Source organism: Thalassophryne amazonica, chromosome 18 (genome assembly GCF_902500255.1).
Source record: "Thalassophryne amazonica chromosome 18, fThaAma1.1, whole genome shotgun sequence".
Lineage (NCBI taxonomy): Eukaryota > Metazoa > Chordata > Actinopteri > Batrachoidiformes > Batrachoididae > Thalassophryne > Thalassophryne amazonica.
The window spans coordinates 50,539,013-50,562,961 of NC_047120.1; the positions used below are offsets into that span (position 1 = coordinate 50,539,013).

The window sequence follows — 23,949 nt, forward strand, 5'->3', positions numbered from 1 at the left end:
GAAAAAGGCACTTGAAGGCGGTGGTTTCCGCAGGGGGGTTGTCGACCCCAAGCCTGGATAAAGCCAACTGAACAGCTTGCTTGACAAAGGATAGTCCAGGTCCAGTTTGCGGCAGGGACTCTGCCTCAGAGGTGTGAGAGCCCACTAATGAATGGCTTGGAGAAAGACCCCTCTCATCAGACGCAGCAATAGACACGACATCTTCCTCCTGCTGAGTAACTACATTGGTCTGATCAGCCTCATTAGGGACAACAGGAGCTGTCACTGCATCCCTAGGCTGTAGATTCAGAAGCAAGGACTTAATCTGAGCAAACTCAGAAGTCAACGTTTCGACCTTTTCAGCCAAAGCATGGTCATGAGTAACCTTTTTAGCAGAAGGGGCTCCTGCATGTGGGCGTTTACGGCGCTTTGGTTCCTTCCTGGGGCTGGAGGCCAAAGTTGCACTAGATAATCCACTTTCCAATGCCTCAAGTCTAGCAGATCTCTCTGCCAGTGGCATGCTGGCACCATTAAGGGAGGCATCGCCAGTCAGGGCTTCCCTCAGGTGTCCGATCCCAAGACACGAGGGGCAAAACATATGTCCATCATCTGGGCTCAAGGGAGTCAAACAGGTACTACAGCCATGCAACAAAGGCCCTGTCAACATGCCCTGACAGTTACAGATGGAAAGACAAAGCATGAATCACACAGTAATCACACACAATCACAGTAACATGAGGCACGGAGCGTGAAGTACTCACAGCCGTCGACTTGACACGAGGCACAGAGCGTGAAGCACTCACAGCTGTCAACTTGACACAAGGCATTGAGCGTGAAGCACTCCTGCCGTCGACTTGACATGAGGCACGGAGCGTGAAGCACTCACAGCCACAGACTCAAACGAGGCACGGAGCGTAAAGCAGTCCAGCCGCAGACTCAACACGAGGCACGGCACGTGAAGCACTCCAGCCCCAGACTCGGCACGAGGCACGGAGCGTGAAACACTCACAGTGTAAAAGCTAATACAAGGCCCGGAGCGTGAAACACTCACAGCCACAATAATAACACGATGCACACAGCCGAAAAACTCACAGCCCAAGTGCTAAGTCACTTAGAGCAACGATGACAACACTAGCTGCTAGCGGAGCTGTCAAACTTAGCAAAATGGTGGCAGTGCAGACGAAGTACTTCAAGGAGTGGAAAACACTCACGGCAAGCCCAACACAGTACACTATACTGGTTCTGATACACACACTACCATGTAGTTAACGGGGTTAGTGACACAACTAAACAAATAGCCAGCTTTCGTCAAAACAACACAGCTAATGTGCACAGAGGAAAATACCCAGCAGGGCAGCAGCAAAGGCGCGCACCCGTTGTTTAGGAAGGTGTACTCACGACAGGCGTCAGTCAAAGAATACGAAAACGGTGAAGCCGTGTCTCGCAGCCTCTGGAGGACATGTGCAGTGCACTTAGCTCCAACTGAAGGTGGGTTGCGAGGCTACAAGCGAGCGCGGCAATCGCAGCTAAATGCGTTCTCAACCTCTAAGAATGCGAGAATGTAGAAAAAAGCGAGCGCTGGGTGCGTCTGGTATATAAAGACAACCAGTGACGTCACCCAGGTCACATCCAATGGCGTGACTTTGTTGGTATATATTCTCGACCTCTGTGCTGCGCACATGTAGTTATCCAGGTGCTAAAGCACCTCCCTCTGGTGGTCAGGAGGAATGAAATAGAAAGTTCATAATTTGAAAAAGGTGCCTGTGCTGAATGGAGACAATTTTTTTATTTAAATAAAGGATTGAAATTAATTTGCAAAGTAGACATTAGTGTGCTGTTTGAGGACACTGAGTCATTAGCCTGTTTGTATGTTCGCATAAAGACATCAGAACATTTTTGTAACATTTCATTCATTTATTTTGCCAGTTTAATCCATTTGAGCATGAGCATCCCATCGGCTTCAGAAACCCCACATACCCTGTGAGTACACGATCATCAAACCACAGCGAATGTTTCCAAAGAAAAGATGAACACTGAGTATCAGAGCACACTTTACACAGCTGCTCAATGTGGGGCCATTTTTTAAACCCACACTCACTTTTTCCTCCGGTCAGCAACTCCCCATAAATCACTGAGCACAGCTAAGTTGGTCTCTCTAGCCCTCCGTAAACAGACTCTTTATAAAACTACTCTCGAGTGTTGACATGTTTAACTTATTCTAAATCAGCAAACTTTAGCAGATTTAGCCCATTATAGCTAGCAGCCTAATCAGGAGTTGGTTTGAAAGGGCTAGCTTGATTTGTTACCTTGTTCAAGAGGCTGCTTTATTCCCGATTTCAGGGTCCCATGTTCCTTTGTGCGTGTGGAGTGGTTTCTGTTGCACACTAACATGACTGCATGGAGATTCATTGTTTCCTTGCAGTTATCAGGAAATTAAGGACCTTCTGGAATAGTAATATCAATGGCACATAACCTGGGATTTGATAAAAAAACAAAATCTATATATCATTAGCGTATGTTTGAATGCCTTCCGTGACCACGTTTTTTGAAGGTTTGCGTTTGTGGTCACGGCATTTTCATTGTTTACAACCAGAGAGTTGTACCGGAACCACTCCAAACACGCAAGTTATGTTGGGACCCTGAAAGACTCTGTTTTAGAGTTTGAACATATTAGTTACTACTTTACTGGATTAGCTCAACGAAAAACTTTTGGAAACTTTCAGAAATACAATTAATGAATATGAAAATAAACATATCCAATCCAATTAACTTCAGCAGATTTAGCCCGTGTCCTACCGTTACCCATAAGCTAGCAGCCTAATCAGCAGTTAGTTTCAAAGGGCTAGCTTAGTTTGTGACTTTGTTCAAGAAGCTGCTTTATAGGTTTGGAATTCATTACTTATTATATTATTGGATTAGCTCAAAGAAAAATTGTTGGCAACTTTCAGAAATATCAATAATGGATTTGAGCAAACCAATCAACTTTAGCAGATTTAGCCTGTAAGTGACTGTTAGCCATGAGTTAGCAGGCTAAATCTGTTAAGTTGGTTCGGATAACTTAAGTGAGCTAGCAGCAGGCAAGAAAACGGGAGCTAGTTTGAAAAGATTAGCTTGGTTTGTGATGTTGTTCAGCAGCCTGCTTCAGATTAGGCTTTGAATTTATTAGCTCAAAGAAGAAAAATTGCTGCCACTTCTATAATTGCTGTAATCTTTCAACAGGGGCTCACACTTTCTTCACCTCAAGATTCTGACATCTAATAAGATGCTTCCATCAGGACTTGAACTGGACCATGTTTCGGAAATCAAATCTCATTCATTTTCCTTGTTAGAGTATGAATATCAACTAAAGTTGACAACAAATACATTATCAATGGCATTGCAATAGTCACAAACTTAAATCAAGCGAAATAAAATAATATGTTTTTGTCACCTATGGAGTTGACATTAATTAAAATGTCAAATTATTTTAAAAAATCTCTTACGTCTTACCTCGTTTGTATTAATATCATTTTTTCATTAGAATGATTTAAACAGTGTAATTTGTCAATTATTGGAACCTCATTTTGCATAATTTTTTATTTTGTTTTTTAGTTCAATAAAAGTGCAATGTTTGAATGTACATAATTTGACATATACATTTACTATATTTTAAAGCTGCTCTTTTGTGCTATTTTAAAGTATATTAAAAAAAATCATCTACAAACAATATTTTGTCTTCTATGTTCTTTTTTTAAATAAATCTTTGCTAAGGTTCTGAAAAGGATCAAAATGCACATTTTCTGGTCCCTTGATGAAAAATGCATACCCACAATATTATTCCAATTAAATGTGCCTTTCTGACAGGAGTGAAACTTCCACTCTAATTATGGTCACGGCTCACTGACCAAAATTACGAATCGCACTGTGATTCAGATTCATGACTGAACAAAGATGAAATGTTTTGTCACCATCCATTTAATCTCTCATAATGAGCCACAACTCTTCTGTGGTGTCTCCACTCATCGAGGTCTCTTCTCTCCGAGTTTGCTGCATAAAGACAAATACGAGAAATAAGCGTATTTCTTTACTGTTGATCCTCGATGACGCAGTGTTCATGTGTTCATAGCACAAGTCCTTCATGAAGCTTATCAAAGCATCAATCAAACTCTGTGGTACAGGGATGGAGTGGATGAATAGAGTGACATATTTTAACAAAGGCTTTCAATATGTGCACAGTGTTGCCTTCATGAACTGTCAGGAATTCTTTTAACGCACAGCATGTGACAATGAGTTTTCTAACATGAAATAAAACAATGGACGTGTGTGCAATACACAATTTCAGGGTCCCATGATCCTTTGCGAGTGTGGAGTGGTTCCAGTCACACGCTAACATGCCGTCGCACAGACGTGTTGTTTCCTTACAATTTAGGAAATTGAGGACCTTCTGGAACTGGAATATCAATGGCACCTAACCTGGGCGTGATTCACCCTGGGATTTAATTTAAAAATATTCTCTTTTTTTTTTATTCATATATACATTTGAGCAGTACAGTGGCTTAGTGGTTAGCACTGTTGCCTCACAGCAAGAAGGTCATGGGTTCAATTCCCACCTGTGGCCTTTCTGTGTGGAGTTTGCATGTTCTCCCTGTGTTTGCGTGGGTTTCCTTCGAGTGCTCCGGTTTCCTCCCACATTTTAAAACATGCAGATTTGGTGAATTGGAAACTTTATAATTGTCCAGGTCTCCCTTGCAAAAGAGAGCTCCAGCTCAATGGGACTAACCTGGTTAAATAAAGGTTACATTAAAATTAAATTAATACATTAACATATTTGAATGGGTTCGGTGACTGCATTTCATGCTGGTTTGTGTTTCCTGTCCTCATACATGACAAGTAGTGACGGCCTTTTTGTGGTTTACAACCATCGAGTCAAACCAGAACCACTCCAAGCGCACAGGGGACGATGGGACCCTGAAAGACTCCATGGACGACATGCCCCCAACAGTTTATTATCCCTCATGGTGATTACTGATTTAACGCAATCAAATTTGCAGCCGTAACTCTCACACTCACTCATCCTCAACCGCTTACTTCAATTAAAGAATCGCGGGGGACTGGAGCCTATCCCAGCAGTCATAGGGTGCAAGGTGGGGTACACCCTGGACAGGACGCCAGTCTGTCGCAGGGCCACATATAGACAAACAAACACAATTCACACCCGCACAATTTAAAGTTTTCGATCCACCTAACCTGCATGACTTTGGATGTGGGAGGAACCTGGAGCAGTCGGAGTGAACCCACACAAAAACAGGGAGAACATGCAAACTCCGGATAGAAAGGCCACAGGTGGGAATAGATCCCATGAGCTTCATGCTGTGAGACAACAGTGCTAACCACTAAGTCACCATGCTGCCAGCAGCTGTAATTCCCTATAGTTAATTGAAAATTAATAAACTGTATTTATATATATTAGTTTAATAAGGATTTTGGGCTTGTTCAGGCAACCCCATGTAATAGACATTTCATATTTATGTCCCGGTGGCCACTGTTGCCCATTTAAAAGGAATTATTTGTTTGTTTACTTATTTTTGAGTAATCCTGCTAACCAATAAATGTAGTTTACCTCCTCCACTAGAGGTGGGCGGATTGATCCTAATATTGATAATATCGATACCAACGCTGTTATTGATATTGAACGATCCTCGTGTAAAAAGATCGATACTCAAGCACGCACTGACTGCTACGCACGCAGATTAATCAAAGTCTACTCTCTGTCTGTAAGAGCAGCGCTGCGCTGTGTCACACAACATGGAGTAGCGCACCCTTGTATTGTGGTTTGTCAGCCCTCTACCTCAGGAGATTTTATTTTAAGTTGTGTTAAGTGATATTTTTTTAAACAAAAATGTTGATTGTGATAATAAAGTATTTTGTTGTCATGTACAATGTTTGGCGAAATTCTATCCTAGGTCTTTTGGATCCTTTGGATCTATGAAGCTTAAATATGAAAAAGTATCGGTATCGGTATCTGTATCGATATTGGCAATACTGGGCCTGTATTTACTTGGTATCAGATCAATACCAAAATTCCCGGTATCGCCCACCTCTATCCTCCACTATCATCCTGCTAACCGTGCGTACCTTTTAGCTGGTAACAGGTTAGCGAAGTTGAGTTTAGGGGTTTACGTGAAGCACTTGAAGGCAGCACGATGGCAAAAAAAAAGACTAGAGTGAGTGAATGAGAGGAGGAGGAGGAGGACGACAAGAGTGTTAGCAAAAAGCTTGATATGTGGCAGCAGGACGGAATAAAGGAAGACCGAATGAAAGAGAAAACAGAGGAGGAATAGTTCGATAAGGAGACGGACGGCGAGGCGAAGCGGAGCAGGAAGAAGCCTGAGTGGGTAAAAGAGTGAGCTGTTTACGTCATGTTCGATTAAATGACGGTTTAATTGCTTTTTTTTGTGCATCTTCATTTTACATTAGTGAGCAACAGAGTGTTGCTAATGGCTACGTAGGATATAACGGACCACAATAAATACATTTTTTTTTTATTATTTGAAAAGAAACATTTAATAAGTAATTGCAGATGGTTATTCAGTTAAAATAATATTTTCTTTTTCAAAGCTGTTTCAAAATGCTTTCAAAAAGCTATTACCTGGTTTGAAACCTGTTTGAAGTGGTTTAAAGTTATAACGGTTTATGCACTCATTTGACATTGGTTTGGAGTCATTCTGACACAATTCATAATATACTATCAAGCTCAAAACCTGTTTTAAAGGGACCAGTATCCAAAAATCACTTATCTGCCTTTCTTGTTGTTAAAAAAAAAAAAAAAAATAGTTGGTACTTTATGTAAAAATGCCCTGAAAATCCAACATCTCTACAACTGAACATGTGAAAATTGCTCAGATATAAAGATTTAAGCCTACAATAGCTGGTTTGAGACGTCTGTGACATAAGTCATGGAAGTCCATGTCCCGCCTCCTTCTTGCTTTGCGAGACACACTCCCTGATTGGTCTGCATTCTGTATGACACTCCTATGTGGTATACTTTTCGACAATGATTTTCCTCCTGAAGGGAGTGTGACAGGGGGTGTGACAGACAAAATTTACTTTCCATTTAAAGAAACAGGCACAGAAACAAATCTCTTTTTTTTTTCCTGGAACGTATGAACGAATGAAACTTATTCGGCACACTCTCAAAATAGCAAGACTCAAAATAGCAAAGAAAATTCAAAGAAAACAGTTTAACAACATACCCATGTGCCTGAAAGGATGTAGGCAGAAGCAAAAGCTTATAAACACCTAGCCCTAAACAAAAAAATAAAAATGTATACATATGTATATAAAAATATACATAAACCCATGATAACAAGTACAAAATAAAAATTAATCGCTGAACTAGAATTTCAAAACACAAGCATGCAAACAGCAGTGCACCATGCACAAACCCAAAAACATCACATGTATCAAATGTATTTTGTAACAAAGCATGCATTGCATCAATCCACCCTTTTCACCCTTTTCAAATCCCGCAAAACTTCAGAGAGTTCGCCGCGCTGCGAGATCTCAGTAACACTGAGAACTGCATTGAGACGCTCTGATCGGGCTTCACTTTAACCGCTGCACACAGACAACACCATTAACATCGCAACATAAAACTATTTTTTTATTGTGCCTAAAACTCTCGTGAATATATTCTCTGGATTTATAAACATTGTTATTGCGTTTGTTTTATGTAAACATGCAAGAATCACAGGCTGTCTCTCCGTTATTTTCAATGGGAGCTGCTGTGAGATACGCTCGCTTACTGATCATGTTGTTCTGGGGGAAAGTGAAGTTTGCTCTTTAACGTCTTGATTATTGTTCTTTACCACACTGTTTGTCCTCTTTGTTCCAGACTAATATATATAATATCTCTGAAATTCAGTTTGCGTTTATTAAATTCCACACAGATTAAACGTAGCAGACACAGATTATTTGTTATAATTGTTTTAGTAAGTTTTCAGGGTATCATGCAGCAGTCTCTTATTAATGTGACGAAAAGCATAAAAAAATGACATTTTGTAGTATAATATTAATTTACAATAGTCATCATGTGGATTCTCAATGTTGTTTTGACTGCAGCGACTCTGGCGCGCAAGGGATTATGGAATACATGAAAACCCTGGATGGGTATTTAAAACTTTATAGGGTATTTAAAACTTTATTCTATATTTTTAAAACATATGGTGTCCTTTATTAGCTTCCTGAAAATTAAGCTAATATGACTGCTTTAAACTTAAGATGCATAGCTTGAAGCAGTTTAATGCCCTTTAAGATTTTACCATCCTTAAAACCTACCATCCCTGGTTCTCAAGACCAGACACCTACGTGGCTCTACTCTTCTCTTCTTTTTTTTTTTTAGATATTTAGATATACTTTAGTATACACTTGTAGAGTTGTACCTTAGAATTGGAATGTATAATAGAAGATATACCTTACTGAATTTTCATATAGCAGTTGAAAATTGCCATTGTCAAAAACAGATTGTCTCAAACTAAAACAGACTAGCTGTGTTTAGTCAAATTTAAAAAGACGGAACAAGTCAAAATACGGCAGTCATCATCAAAATAGTTTATTGAAAATTCTTGCATTTCAACAGCACAGTAAACTGGTTAGAAAGGCTTTTATTGACACTTAAACAAAAGCTACACATTTTGGCAGTGATTAATCAAATGAATCATTTATCAATCAAAAATATTTAACATTCTGTTGTTCTAGTTTCTCCAGTACGTGTAGTCATGTTCTTTGTTTTATATCACAATAAATTTAATACTTTAAGTTTAAGACTGTTGGTGTCACAATACTTGGGCATCCATCCATCTATTTTCTATACCCATTTACGCCAATTAAGGGTCATGGGAGGCAGGGTCTGGAGCCTGTCACAGCAGTACACATGGGCATTTTTCATTATTTCCTAAGAGTTCAGAAACTGTTAGAAAAGATTAAAAGGTTCTTTAAACTGTCTTTTACCGTTAAATGTGGATACGGTTGTGTATGATTAAAAAGTCACACAAGTCCATGTGTGCATATAGAAGTGTCCCTCATATGAATGTATTGTGTGCCTGATATAGTTTGTCTCAGAATTTTGTGACATATGTCCGGGAAGTCCATATCTGAGCTCCTGTATGTTGTGTTAGACACCCATTTTGTTGGACTGAAATGGGGGCATCCGAGAAGAATGCTTTTCAATTACGATTGGGGTGAGAGACAGAATAAACGAGGACCATAGGACAAGTGACCCTCTTTTCCAGAGGCAAGTCAAGTCAAGTCTGGGAGCTCCAGCTGGTGCTGTGTTTGGCCACATCCACAACACCATGGGACCACCATGGGTCCTGGACGGCAACCACCCAGGTCCATTCCCACATCTTTAAAATAGCCATCTGTCTGCTCCTGCCAGGTGAAATGTGTGCATCCTATTGGGCTTCTCCAGCTAATGGGGTCCAGAGACAAGAAAGCGCATTTTACCAGGAGATGCATCTTATCCTTCATGATTTAAGGTGCCATTTGCAGTCTGAGTACTGTTTTTCTGAGTCTCCTGTCTTACATCATTATGCGCTCAGTGTCCCACAGTCACAACCCTGTAGCTTTTGGCATCCTACCACCAAGTTGGCACTTCATTATCCTTCTTGTGAAGGTCGTCCTCTGCCATTTAAACACGAGGGGCCCGGGCACACATTTCCTTTTAGGGATACAGAGGAAATTCTCCTGAAGCAGGAGAGTCTGAATCTTTATCCTGCTGTAAGAGCGTAGGCATGTTGAAGGTGTTTTGAAGTGACGTCCTTCTAAGCCTCTTAAGAGCTGTCTGGTTTCTGACCTATTCTGTGCTACGTTTTGGCTTATTATCAACCCACATGAGGCTTTTGCCAAAGCATTGTCTCACAGGCATTTGAAATGGAGCACATGAACGTCATCCTGATTTCACTGCTTAAAAACAAACTGCAAGCTAAGAGTCAGTTTGTGGGCTTGTTCAGTTTGAAATGTTTTAAAGTTTTATTTTATTGAACCCACACTGAAATTGTTGAACCACACAAATCATGATTTAGTCAAATTCAAAATTGTGCAAATAATGTGTAAATAATTTGCTGCCTGCAGGTATTATTCAGTCTGAGACCGAACAATACAGTGGTGATATGGCAGGCAGAATATATTCCATGTGGTTGTGAATGTGTTCCACACCATGTCCAAAGGTGGATGAAGGTGGAAGATTTTGCATTCCTTATGATGATTATTTCGTGGGTCAAGGGTTAATTTTTATGAAATAGATAAAAAGTCTTGAAACTTGACCAGCATTTCTGGATGCGTGGACGGCTTTCTGTGTTTGTTGAGGTCTTGTACACAAACGCAATTCTAGTATGGCCTAGGTCCATTTCTAGAACGTAATGAAGCCCCTTTTGTTGGATTGTGATGAACGATGTGAACATTGTTATGCCCTGCGCGGTGCTTGCGCCGCAAGGTGGGGCATATAGCATCCGGGTTATCCATCTGTCTGTCTGTCCGTCCGTCTGTCCGGCCGCAATTCGTTCGCTGCAACATAGCTCGGCATCTATTGCTCGCAGAAACTTAATATTTGGTGGGTACATGCCTTGGAGGAGTACTTCGCATGGGTTCGAAAGCCAGTGACCTTGACCTGCTTTTCAAGGTCACCAATGGTCACAACTGCCAAATCCTTTGCCGCAACGTAGCTCGGCACCTTTTGCTCTTAGAAACTTCATACTTGATGGGCACATACCTTGGAGGAGTACTTTGCATGGGTCGAAGGACGGTGACCTTGACCTCCGTTTCAAGGTTGAATTTGTTTTGAAGGCTAGCGACCATGACCAACTTTTATGGTCACCGTTTCACATCCTCTAAATAAATATTATGCCACTGTCCAAGTTTTTCATTGTGTATCCCAGTTTACATCAAACACATAAAGCTTCAACCAAATACCCACACCATACAAGTACATATTACTGCACTTTGCATGGAAAATAATACTGCGCGCGGGGCATTTCATCATGAATGTCTCTAGTTCAGATAATATCTTTCTTAATTTTACTGATAGATCGTCCTTATATTGCCTGCCCTCATCTTGTTTATTTCATTTTATTTTAAATTAGACATTATGCACAGTACATCAACTAATTTTCAGGATTTCCCCTCTCAGCCCACTAAACATCCTTGGTCGGACCTCTTTGAACATACAGTATGCCCCATAAGAAAGTTCTTGTATTGCAGATATATCATTTTGTTCTTTCAGTGGACAATCATCCAGTTAATAAACCGATCTGTAATTGAGAACAAGAACTGAGTCTCGAGTTCAGGGAAGGTTTCTGGGATAAGGCTGTTGACAGAATTCGTATGCCATCATCTTGTGCAAGACTTTCCTTTATTCAGTTTAAAGTAGTGCACAGGCTGCACTTATGTTTCTGGTCTGTGTGTGATAGATATAATTCCTCTCCCTGTGATTTAAGCCATATGTTTTTTATTTGCCCGAAGCTTCAGTTATATTGTATTTCGTATTTTGATGTTATATGATGTCAGGCTGGAGCCTTGTCCGCTGATTGCTGTTTTTGAAGTTCCTGGAGTCTCCACTGTGTCCCTTACTAACTCGCAGATGGATGTAATTGCCTTTACCTCATTGCTAGTACGTCACAGAATATTGATATCTTAGAAAACTCCATGGCCTCATCTTTTTCTTTATGGTTGAAAGATCTCATATTTTTCTTAATACTTGAAAAAAAAAAGTTTAGTCTTAGATGTAAGACTGATGGCCTTTTATTGTGGGCAGTCTAAGGCACACCTGTGCACTAATCATGGTGTCTAATCAGCATCTTGATATGGCACAGCTGTGAGGTGGGATGGATTATCTCAGCAAAGGAGAAGTGCTCACTATCACAGATTAAGACTGGTTTGTGAACAATATTTGAGGGACATGGTGATATTGTGTATGTGGAAAAGGTTTTAGATCTTTGAGTTCATCTCAAACAAAATGGGAGCAAAGCCAAAAGTGTTGCATTTATATTTTTGCTGAGTGTATATAGCGCATTTCCATCTGCATCAGATGCTCAAAGCGCTTCCCAGTAACGCCTCACATTCATCATGATGTCAGGGTGCTGCTATACAAGGCGCTCACTACACACCAGGAGCAACTAGGGGATTAAGGACCTTACCCAAGGGCATTTAGTGATTTTCTGGTCAGGCTGGGATTTGTACCAAGGATCCTCTGGTCTCAACCCCAATGCTTAACCACTAGACCATCACCTCCTCTAAAAAGGGCCAAAATTTTGGAGTACTGCCATAATAGATCAATCAATCAATCGATCAACATTTATTTATAAAGCGCTTTACAGCACCGACTGGTGTCCAAAGTGCTTAACATTAAAAACACAAATTTGCAGAAATAAAACACATATAAAATAAAATTTTAAAACAACACATAAAAACAGAACATAAAAATAACAGAACATGTCACCTCCCCACTAAGTGTTAAAAGCCAGTTTAAATAAATAAGTCTTTAACTTAGATTTAAAAAGTGCTAGGTCAGGAATAGTACGTAACTCAAGAGGTAGCTCATTCCACAGTCTGGGGCCAGCTACCGCGAAAGCATGATCACCCCAGCGTTTATATCTTGACCTTGGAACATCTAAGTAAAGCTGGCCAGACGCCCTTAATGTCCTACTGTAGGTGCGCAAAGTTAAAATTTCAGACAAGTAGGAAGGTGCAAGGCCATAAATAGCTTTAAAAACAAACATTAAAATTTTAAAATCAATTCTAAAACGAACTGGAAGCCAGTGGAGTGAGTACAGGATGGGTGTAATATGCTCACGTCTAAAAGTGTTTGTCAAAAGACGAACAGCAGCATTCTGCACCAACTGGAGACATGCAAGAGACGACTGATTAATGCCCGAATAAAGTGCATTACAATAATCAAGTCTGGAGCTGATGAAAGCATGAATGGCTGTCTCAAGATCACGTCTACTGAGAAAGTGCTTTATTTTAGCCAAAAGGCGAAGTTGGAAAAAACTAGCTTTGACAACAGAATTTATCTGTTGATCGAACCTCAAACAGCTGTTAAATATCACTTCCAAATTCTTGACAGCTGGTTTTACATAGTTAGCCAAAGCACCAAAATTTGGTGTTACCACATTTGGCATGCCAGAGCGCTCAAACAACATGATCTCAGTTTTACCATCATTCAGGTAAAGGAAGTTTTGGGACAGCCACTGCTTTACATCACGAATACAATTAAAGATGTTAAATGACAAGTTGGATTTGTGACATATAAAAGTAAATCATCTGCATACAGAGCAACTCTATGTTCTGTACTCCCACGAGTCACATCCTGGAAAAAGGAAGAGGTTCTGAGACTTCTTGATCGTGGCTCTATTGCTAAAGCAAAAAGGGGACAGGGAACAACCTTGACATGTAGTGCATCATGTAGCATGGTGGTGGCAACATCATGCTGTGGCGATGTTGTTCAGTGCCAGGAACTGGGAGACTAGTCAGGATTGAGGGAAAAATGAATGCAGCAATGTACAGAGACATCCTGGATGAAAACCTGTTCCATTGTGCTCTTGACCTCAGACTTGGAGGATGGTTCATCTTTCAGCAGGACAATGACCCTAAGCACACAGCCAAGATATCAAAGGAGTGGCTTCTGGACAACTCTGTGAATGTCCTTGAGTGTCCAGCCAGAGCCCATACCTGAATCAGATTGAACATTTCTGGAGAGATCTGAAAATGGCTGTACACCGACGCTCCCCATCCAACCTGATGGAGCTTGAGAGGTGCTGCAAAGAGGAATGGTCAAAACTGCCCAAAGATAGGTGCACTAAACTTGTGGCATCATATTTAAGAAAACTTGAAGCTGTAATTGCTACCAAAGGCGCATCAACAAAGCACTGAGCAAAAGGTGTGAATACTTATGTGCATGTGATTTCGTAGTTGTTTCTTTTTTTATTTGTAATAAATTTACAAAAAAAACATGTTGTGGTGTTGTCATTATGGGGTGTTGTGAGTAGAATTTTGAGACTTTTGGAAAAACTTAATTCACTCAATTTTGGAATAAGGCTGTAACATAAAATGTGGAAAAAGTGAAGCACTGAATACTTTCCAAATACACTGTAAATGCTGCTGGTTCATGGCCATATGGTAATGATTTGAGCAGAAGTACATTGTTTATTGTCTTTTAGAAGACAATCACATTCTTGAAAAATTTCAATCTAGATTTAGATCATGACATTGTGCAGAGTCAGCACTTTTAAAAGTACATAATGACATCACTGCAGGGAACCCTGCTGTGCTGGTTCTGTTGGATTTCATAACAGCCTTTCACACTGTGGATCACACAGTACTTTCCCAGTTAGAACATCTTGTAAGCATTCATGGTAGTGTCACCCAAGTGGTGTACTTAAATGGTTTAAATTGTATTTGCCTGAGGGCAGTTTTTCCGTTATGATTGGTGACTTCTCCTGATCAATTGCTCCTGTTTGTTGTGGAGTGCCACATGGTTCAGTTCTTGGCCCTGTTCTATTTTCATGTTACATGTTGCCATTGGAGTCAATTATAGCCAAATACAACCTGTCTTTTCATTGTTATGCAGATGATCTGCAAATCTGTCTGCCTATGAGGACTCATGGAAGAGATGCATTGACTTCATTATTTAATTGTATTCATGACGTAAAGCAGTGGCTGTCTCAAAATTTCCTTTACCTTAATGATGATGATAAAGCAGAGGCCATTGTGTTTGGACATTCTGGCATACCGAATGCTGTATCCTCAAACTTTGGTGTTCTTGCTAATGATTTAAAACCAGCTGTTAAGAATTCAGGGGTGAGATTTGACAGGTGTTTGAAGTTTGAACAACAGATAAACTCTGTTATCAAAGTATTTTTTTTTTCCCAGATTCTGGCTAAAGTAAAGCCCTTTCTCAGTAGACGTGATCTTCAGATGGACATTCATACTTTCATCAGCTCCAGACTTGATTGCTGTAATGCACTATATGCTAGTGTTAACCAGTCTTCTCTTGCATGCCTCCAACGTGCACAAAATGCCGTTGCTCGTCTTTTAACAAACACTTCCAGACGTGAGCCTATTACTCCTGTACTTGACTTACTCCACTGGCTTCCAGTTCATTTTAGAGTTGATTTTAAGATTTCAATGTTTGTTTTAAAGCTATTAATGGCCTTGCACCATCCTACTTGTCTGAAATTTTAACTCTCCGCGCTTACAATAGGACATTACGGGCATCTGGCCAACTTTACTTAGATGCTTCGAGGTAAAAATGCAAACTCTAGGGTGATCATGTTTTTGCAGTAGCTGGCCCCAGATTGTAGAACAAATTACCTCCTGATTTATGCACTATTTCTGACCTAACACTTTTTAAATCAAAGTTCAAGACTTATTTAAACTGGCTTTTAATACCTAGGGGTGGCATGACATGTTTTATGTGCCTCTTTAACTCTTATTTTTGTGAATTCTTAATTTTACTGTAAAGCACTTTGGATATGATGTGATTGCTGTAAAGGGCTATACTAGAAATACACGTTCATTGATTGATTGTTTTCCACTTCTGGCACAACTGCCATGACAGCACAGCTGGACTGTCATGCTCAACAGGTTTCTTGTTTCATTGCTGCTTTTTAAATTACATATTATTTCTTTAAAGAGTTGGGCACGTGCACTCTCTCTTGCATCATAGAGCGCTGAGGTTTATGACTGACCTCCAAATCTGCACCATTTTACTGACAGGTTGACTGCTGTCATCATATCCATGTGCTACTTTACTATGGAGACATCATGCTCAAAGAGCGTAACCTTATGTCAGGGGCATTTTTTCATGCACACAGACATGCATGCATGCCACCTGTTTGCCATGCTTGTATGTTGTTGGACATGTCCCAAGAGAGATACAGAGAGAGGCGAGGTCACCACCACACAGCTAATGCCATCTGCCCACCACTGCCTGCGCGATTGTGCACGCACACACACACACACACTAGAGCATAATGCAATCTTGATTGTTTTTTTTTCCCATCCAGCTGGGACGTCACCCACATGTCTGATCAGACAGATTTGGAAATGAGAGATTTTATTCCTGCTCGCCTGTTGTCCATTTCCCAAAGCTTTGAAGATCATCCACAGTACTAGCATCATACATGACTGATGTATGTTTCATAATTTCTGAATTATGCCTTTTCTTTGCCATTTTAGTGAAACCATTTCACACCTGTACTGTCACCGTCAGACAGAGGACTTCATTATGACTCATGAAACAAGGGTAGCTATGTTTTCACACCTGTTACCGGCCATATTCATGTATATGTATGAGAAAAAAAAAATGTAAAAGGCAGCTGTACACATCTACCTATGCATCTAGATAGACAGACAGACTGGAATATATTCTGCCTGCCATTCCATATCACCACTGTACTGTTCGGTCTCAGACTGAATAATACCTGCAGGCAGCAAATTATTTACACATTATTTGCACAATTTTGAATTTAACTAAGTCATGATTTGTGTGATTCACACAATTTCAGTGTGGGTTCAATAAAATAAAACTTTAAAACATTTTAAACTGAACAAGCCCACAAACTGACTCTTAGCTTGCAGTTTGTTTTTAAGCAGTGAAATCAGGATGACGTTCATGTGCTCCATTTGTGTCCGAATGCCTGTGAGACAACGCTTTGGCAAAAGCCTCATGTGGGTTGATAATAAGCCAAAACGTAGCACAGAATAGGTCAGAAGCCAGACAGCTCTTAAGAGGCTTAGAAGGACGTCACTTCAAAACACCTTCAACATGCCTACGCTCTTACAGCAGGATAAAGATTCAGACTCTCCTGCTTCAGGAGAATTTCCTCTGTATCCCTAAAAGGAAATGTGTGCCCGGGCCCCTCGCATTTAAATGGCAGAGGACGACCTTCACAAGAAGGATGATGAAGTGCCAACTTGGTGGTAGGATGCCAAAAGCTACAGGGTTGTGACTGGGGGACACTGAGCGCATAATGATGTAAGACAGGAGACTCAGAAAAACAGTACTCAGACTGCAAATGGCACCTTAAATCATGAAGGATAAGATGCATCTCCTGGTAAAATGCACTTTCTTGTCTCTGGACCCCATCAGCTGGAGAAGCCCAACAGGATGCACACGTTTCACCTGGCAGCAGCAGACAGATGGTTATTTTAAAGATATGGGAATGGACCTGGGTGGTTGCCATCCAGGACCCATGGTGGTCCCATGGTGTTGTGGATGTGGCCAAACACAGCACCAGCGCGAGCTCCCAGACTTGACTTGACTTGCCTCTGGAAAAGAGGGTCACTTGATGCTCTATGATGCAAGAGGTCAGGAGGAGGAGGAGAGAGATTAGGACCTTGGAGAATATTGAAAGAAATTGGATATTTTTAAGACAACCCAGCAAATGGGTTGTCTTAAAATATATATATATATATATATATATATATATATATATATATATATATATATATATAAAGTAAGTCCCTTCGGCTGCTCCCTTGTTTGCACTCAGGGTCACCACAGCAAATCCAAGGTGGATCTGCATGTTGAATTGGCATGGGTTTTACGCCGGATGCCCTGACGCAACTCCACATTACATGGAGAAATGTGGCAGGGGTGGGATTTGAACCCGGAACCTTCTGCACTGAAACCAAGCACATTAACCATTAACATTTTTTTGACCCCTATGCAGTTCTTCAATTGACCTCTACTTGGCCCCTATTGAAAATTCAAATGGCTAACGTTATTTTTTAGGTTCTCCTTCAGAAATCCCTTCAGAGTTGTCTGGATGTCTTGGTGACTTCCCTCATTATTTTCCTTCTTGCACATCACGGTCACTTGAGAACTAGCTTTGTATTGGTTTTGAAGTTTTAGTTTAATTTATGTCATGTAGAGATCCCCCCCCCCCCTTTGAGATTAAGGTCCGTAAGTGTTTTTATAAGTTTTCCCCTTCTTTTTAGTTTAATGTAATAAAAACTGTTGTGAAAGTGTAATGACACGGACCCACAACAGGGGGCGTAAATGAATGAACAATAGATGAGCCAAAAATACAACACTTTACTGTTGTGAAGCGTGCACAACGAAATACAGACAGATACAGAATTTGGACAGAGTCAAATGTACTAAGGTGACGTGTGGGCAGGCTCGAGGATAGAAGACGTCCGTCCAGAGACGATTTCCACTGCCACCGAACCCGGAGAATACTGGAGCCACCAAGTTCCGAGTCCCCAGGTGGCCACCATCTCCGGCTGTCGGATCTGGTACTGCTGGCAGGAAGCAGAAACAGTTATGTGTGGGTGTGTGTACACCCAGCAAATACAAGCAGCGACAGTTCCTTAATGGTGGGTAAGACACCTCCACCTCCAAAACAGGAACACAATAACAATACCAGTAGCACCTACTGAACACGGCTGAGAGTTTTACCTCCAAAGGCAAACGATATCTTGGCGACGAGGTGGAGATGTCATCCGGCTTTTGTGTGTGTGGTTGATGACCAGGAGATTGGTGACAGCTGTCATAGTTGATGAGTGACAGCTGTCACCCCACCTGTTCCTGAAAGGCGGCAGCGCCCTCTGGTGCCTGAAGCCTGCACTTCAGGCAGGGTGCCCTCTGGTGGTGGTGGGCCAGCAGTACCTCCTCTTCAGCGGCCCACACAACAAAAAACATTAAAATGTGTAAATGTTCAGGGGGGCTCAAACCTTTTCACAGCACTATTTGATGAGGAATTATTATTCTGCAGGGAAAATCTCAGCATTCGTGAGGCTGATCGTGTGTCTGTTCATGTGTTTACCTGGTAGAAAGCTCCCATGAGGCCTTTGCAGTACCTGCACGCTGATCAGGTGCTGCCGGCTGGCTGCTGTAATTATGGGTGACTAAAAATAAGAATTTCAGTTTCCAACTTTGGAAACTGCCAGTAGAATTAAATTATTTCCACTTTTGCGTAATGCAGTGTTTCTGAGTACAAAACCACATCCATGCACTTCTCCAGTGTCACTATGTAAGTAACACAATGCCACCCAAAAATGGGATTATTACGATAGAAAGCTGTAAGAGAGGAAATGTGATAGACAGATGTGTAACTGATTTTATTAAAGCTCTGTGACATAAATATAAGACGAGTCATAAAACCTTGTCTGTAATGTTTTCTGTGCTACTTGAATAATTCGCAGCGCGGAGGTCAGTGAGTACTATATTGTTGCCATGGGAACAAGCTGGATGATGCATCTTATTGAAGATGTGTGTGTGTGTGTGTGTGTGTGTGTGTGTGTGTGTATGTGTGTATTGACTTTGAAATTTTAACCAGTTTTTCCTCAAAAATCAGTAATTCTACCAAATTTGGTCCAAACTTTTGAAGTTACTTTTTTTCATACCTGGACAGACAGACACACAAACTTGGGCTTAACTTTTAACATAATAACAAAATAAAATTATTCATTTTATGTTGTTACATCAGTAACTTTAAAGGCGGCCCTGTTTTTTTATTTTTGTTTTGTTTTGTTTTTTTGTCCAGGTGTTTGGATTTTAGTGTGCATTCATACGTGAAACAAAGAGGAGGAACCAGTGGAGGGTTTTGTTTTTCTCACCCATCTCCTCATCTGGGACCTCACTGCCTCCTGTGTGTGACTGAAGTCATGCCGATCGTGTCTGCCAGCGCAGGTACGAGTATCAAGCTGCTTCTAATATGTTCTGTGTGTGTTCCTGTACATTAGCGCTGAAACAGTTAAACAGTCAGAACAAAAATGTCAGTTTTCCTGGATTCAGCTTCTAAAAAAAAGATTGTGAACAGCTCACACTAGCATAATTAACAATTTTGTGACATTTTCTAGATTAACAAATGTAGCAAACCTTTAAAGCAGTAAGTTAATAGCCTTTTAAAAAGGAATAGTTTGCACCATCTGTCATGTTTACTTATCATGTTACAGAGTAACATATGTCATACGTCATACAATCCAATGGATGTCGACCTTGTTTGACCTTTACTTTAGAGACCAAGCATTCAACACAGTCAAAACTATTTCATTTATTAATCCTTTTATTTCAACCAATAATTTGCATCACTTTTTACTGAAATTGGAGCAACTTTAACTTTTGACGCCTCTGCAAACTGAAACTGATTGTTTTTACCCCATAACTCCAGAACAGGGTTGCATATCTGTTATGACGCTATTATTGTCCTGTAGCATTGAAAGTTTAAGTCATAACAATGTCCAACAGATTTTAATGTTTTCACTGTGTTTTTTTTCTTCCTAATAAGGGCTACATGAGACTTTGGCTCTTCTCACCTCTCATCTCCACCCTGATACTAAATATAAAGAAGACCTGGTCTTCCTCAAAGAGGTTTTCAGTGACAGAAGCATTGGATACCTCATGAAGGTACAACACATATGTCTGATCAGCAGTTTCATCTTGAAATTTGACATTTCTGGCTCAAATGCAGGCTATGAATTTGACAGAAGGAAAACTGCTTGTATGTTCAATTGTTTGACATCAAAAAGCAGTCTCTATGAAGCAACAATAACCACAAAGAGGTTCATAAAGCACTGTTCAGCTTCTTCTGAAATTTTGTAGCTTTTTGTTTTTCTTTGGGGGTGGAGGATCAGTGGGATAATTATTGGACGAATTACAGTATATAGCTTTGAAATGGAGTGATGCAAGATTATGTCCTTGCCTATGACTTGACTATGTCTTTGCCCTACCGTCTACTTCGTGTGATGCTCCAAGAGGTCATAAATGATCTCATATAAAGTATCTACTGTATTTTCCAGACTATATGTCACACTGGAGTATTTGTCAAATCTGTCCAAAATGAATCACAAAAAGGAAAAGACAAAACAAAACATGTAATTCACATCTGTTTATATGTCACATTTATTTTTCACATGTGCTACAAAATCAGTGCATTACTTATTTATAATGAACTCACCACATTAGAGAGCAGAAACTAATGGGTTAATTAATGTTATTGCATGAAGCACAAACAACTCAAGAGTAAACAGGTAATTGTCACCACTGAACAAAGGAAAGCATCAGTGTAGACCTCAGTATGTGTCCATTTACCTCCAAAAAATATAAACTTTAAAAAATGAATATACATCTTTAAAACATTATAGTTGGCCTTGTTGTGCTCCTTGTTGAAGGTCTGGTTGATCAGTAAAGTGCAAACAAGTGGAGTGCTTAGTAGTATGAAGGTTGTTCCCTCTCTTTGTTCAGAACTTCAGTTTGAGAGCATGATTTATTGATTTACATCATTTTCTAAGATTCAGCTTTTCTTGTTTTACTGCATCCAGCTTAACAGTGCATTACTGCTACAACCTCAATTCCATTGAAGTTGGGACGTTGTGTGAAATGTAAATAAAAACAGAATACAATGATTTGCAAATCCTCTTCAACCTATATTCAATTGAATACACCACAAATACAAAATATTTAATGTTCAAACTGGTAGTTTTTTTTTTTGTGCAAATATCTGCTCATTTTGGAATGGATGCCTGCCTAATTGGTGGATTGCTGCAGAGATGGATGTCCTTCTGGAAGGCTCTCCTCTCTCCACAGAGGAATGCTGGAGCTCTGACAGAGTGACCATCGGGTTCTTGGTCACCTCCCTGACTAAGTCCCTTCTCCCCCAATTACTCAGTTTAGACAGGCAGCCAGCTCCAGGAAGAGTCCTAATGAAGCTGAACTTCTTCCATTTATGGATGATGGAGGCTACTGTGTTCATTGGGACTAAGGCCCTTTTTCCTCGATCGTTCAGTTTAGTTGGGCAGCCATCTCTATGAAGAGTCCTAGTTGATCTGAACTTCTTCCATTTACAAATGATGGAGGCCACTGTGCTCATTGGGACCTACAAAGCAGCAGACAATCTTGTCTCAAAGGTCTATAGGCAATTCCTTTGACTTCATGCTTGGTTTGTTCTCTGACATGCACTGTCAACTTTGGGACCTTATATGTAGACAGGTGTGTGCCTTTCCAAAACATGTCCAATCAACTGAATTTACCCCACGTGGACTCCAAATAAGCTGTACAAACATCTCGTGATCAGTGGAAACAGGAGGCACCTGAGCTCAATTTTGAGCTTCATGGCAAAGGCTGTAAATACTTATGTACACGTGATTTCTTGTTTTTTATTATTATTTTTAGTAAGTTTGTAAAAATATAAATAAACGTTTTTTACATTGTCATTATGGGGTATTGTGTGTAGACTTTTGAGGGGGAAAAAAATGAATTTCATCCATTTGGAATAAGGCTGTAACATAACAAAATGTGCGTAAAGTGAAGCGCTGTGAATACTTTCTGAATGCACCGTCGGTAGCTGATGTGATAACAAGACAAACACTGGATAGCCGCTGTAGTGACTTTTATTTTAAATCACAGATCCACGAGAAGCTCAAGCATTTTGAGAAACGAAGCCCAAGTCCGGTTCTGCACAGCGCCTCCTGTTTGGCAAAGGATGTAAGTGCAACCTTAAACTAAATAGAAATGAGAAATCAGTATGACCTATTTTAACAAGCTGTGGCGGGTTGTTGTTGTTTCACCCATCAGATCTTTGACATAAGGTATTGAATATTACAGAAGTAAATCTTGCACTGCTAGTGAAATTTAAGATAATGAAAGTAGAAGTAAAACTCAGATTCATCATCAAAATATGTGAGTCTACAGGATTTATTTTGCCTGAGAGGTACATTTGGGAACAGATTTTCTTGTGCAAGAAGATGCAACAAACCTGGGCACATTTTGAAATGTTTCCTCGCGTGTCATCATCAGCTTGCAGAAGAGCTTCAGAACGGACCACTAGAGGGCGATGAGAGAGAGCTGCTACTTCTGCTCAGTACTCCTCACCTCAAGGTACAAAAGTGTTTTTTTTAATCACAAAACATGTTGAGCAAGTGTCTACACTAGAAAATTTGCAGTGTCACTTTCCTTTTGAACCAAACCTCCGATCCTCACTGACATATTTTGAAACTGCTCAGATTTATGCTCATAACCGATCGCCAAATACTGACGTCATAACTTCATTGTCTGTTCTCCATCACTGAGACACAGAGGACATCGTTACAGCCATATCATATGTTTTCTATGTTGTGCAGTCACTCATTTTATTCAGTTTTTTTTACTTGATCCTGCTTTTCCATTGTTCTGTTCATTCCAGTGGATTTACCGTATCAGCTTTGAGGTGTGTATCGACTGGTATACATTTTGATATTTCACGCAGGCAGTGTTGTCAGCCCACGATACAGTCGCCCAGAAAAACTTTGACCCGGTGCTGCCACCGCTGCCGGATGATCTGGACGAGGACCTCGAGGAGGAGTCAGTGAAGATTGTCCGCCTGGTGAAGAACAAGGAGCCCTTGGTCAGAAACGAATCTCCTCTTGGTCAGACACAAGCATTTTTAACACCGATCTTTTAATGAAGCAGCCTCCAGCTGTGCAGAATACTGACTTCAGCTGAAACGAATGTGAATTTTTGGTTGTTGCCAGTTTAATGTAGATGTTCGACCGATCTCCAGATTGAAAAAAAATGGCATCTGAAATTAAATAGACTTGGATGGCCATAAAGCTGAAAGCATTTGCAGAAAATCTTATTGTAAATCTTAAATATTCTGTGTAACACCAAGTTAAAGTGAAGATGTGATGCTCAGGATTCCCATGTGCAGAACCTCTTGTCAGCCTTTTTGTATGTAGCGAAGCACCAAGGAAGAAGAGTTGCAGGAGTTATTTGTGATTGAAGGGTACCTGCAGGAGGGCAAAGTTATAAGACAGTGGTGCGACCAGCTATGTGGCATTAACAAAAGACAGGAGGCGGCGCTAAATGAGGCAGCGCTGACAGACAGGTCTGAGACCACAATAGCAGGATGGCACTGTGAGGATGATCTGGACACAGAGTGAGGCGGCTCAGACAGAGATGGTTTAGATGTGTGTCGAGGAGGGAAGGAGGGTAAAGCTGGAGAAGGAAATTGA

General features: G+C 40.5%; 2 protein-coding genes across 2 annotated transcripts in view; both read left to right on the plus strand.

Moving 5' to 3' along the window:
- lrp2b (low density lipoprotein receptor-related protein 2b) overlaps positions 1–3,346 on the plus strand; it is a 95,878-nt gene extending 92,532 nt beyond the window's left edge. Inside the window, 2 exon segments of the mRNA XM_034193473.1 lie at positions 1,906–1,959; positions 3,199–3,346. Coding sequence (XP_034049364.1) covers positions 1,906–1,959; positions 3,199–3,237 — 93 coding nt within the window. The 3' untranslated portion in view covers positions 3,238–3,346.
- Positions 3,347–19,505: 16,159 nt separating this feature from the next.
- Positions 19,506–23,949, plus strand: part of LOC117531526 (MAGUK p55 subfamily member 3-like) — a 52,138-nt gene continuing 47,694 nt past the window's right edge. Inside the window, exons 1-5 of the mRNA XM_034194644.1 lie at positions 19,506–19,651; positions 20,250–20,368; positions 22,367–22,444; positions 22,757–22,837; positions 23,205–23,342. Coding sequence (XP_034050535.1) covers positions 19,627–19,651; positions 20,250–20,368; positions 22,367–22,444; positions 22,757–22,837; positions 23,205–23,342 — 441 coding nt within the window. The 5' untranslated portion in view covers positions 19,506–19,626. The remainder of the gene's footprint in view (positions 19,652–20,249; positions 20,369–22,366; positions 22,445–22,756; positions 22,838–23,204; positions 23,343–23,949) is intronic.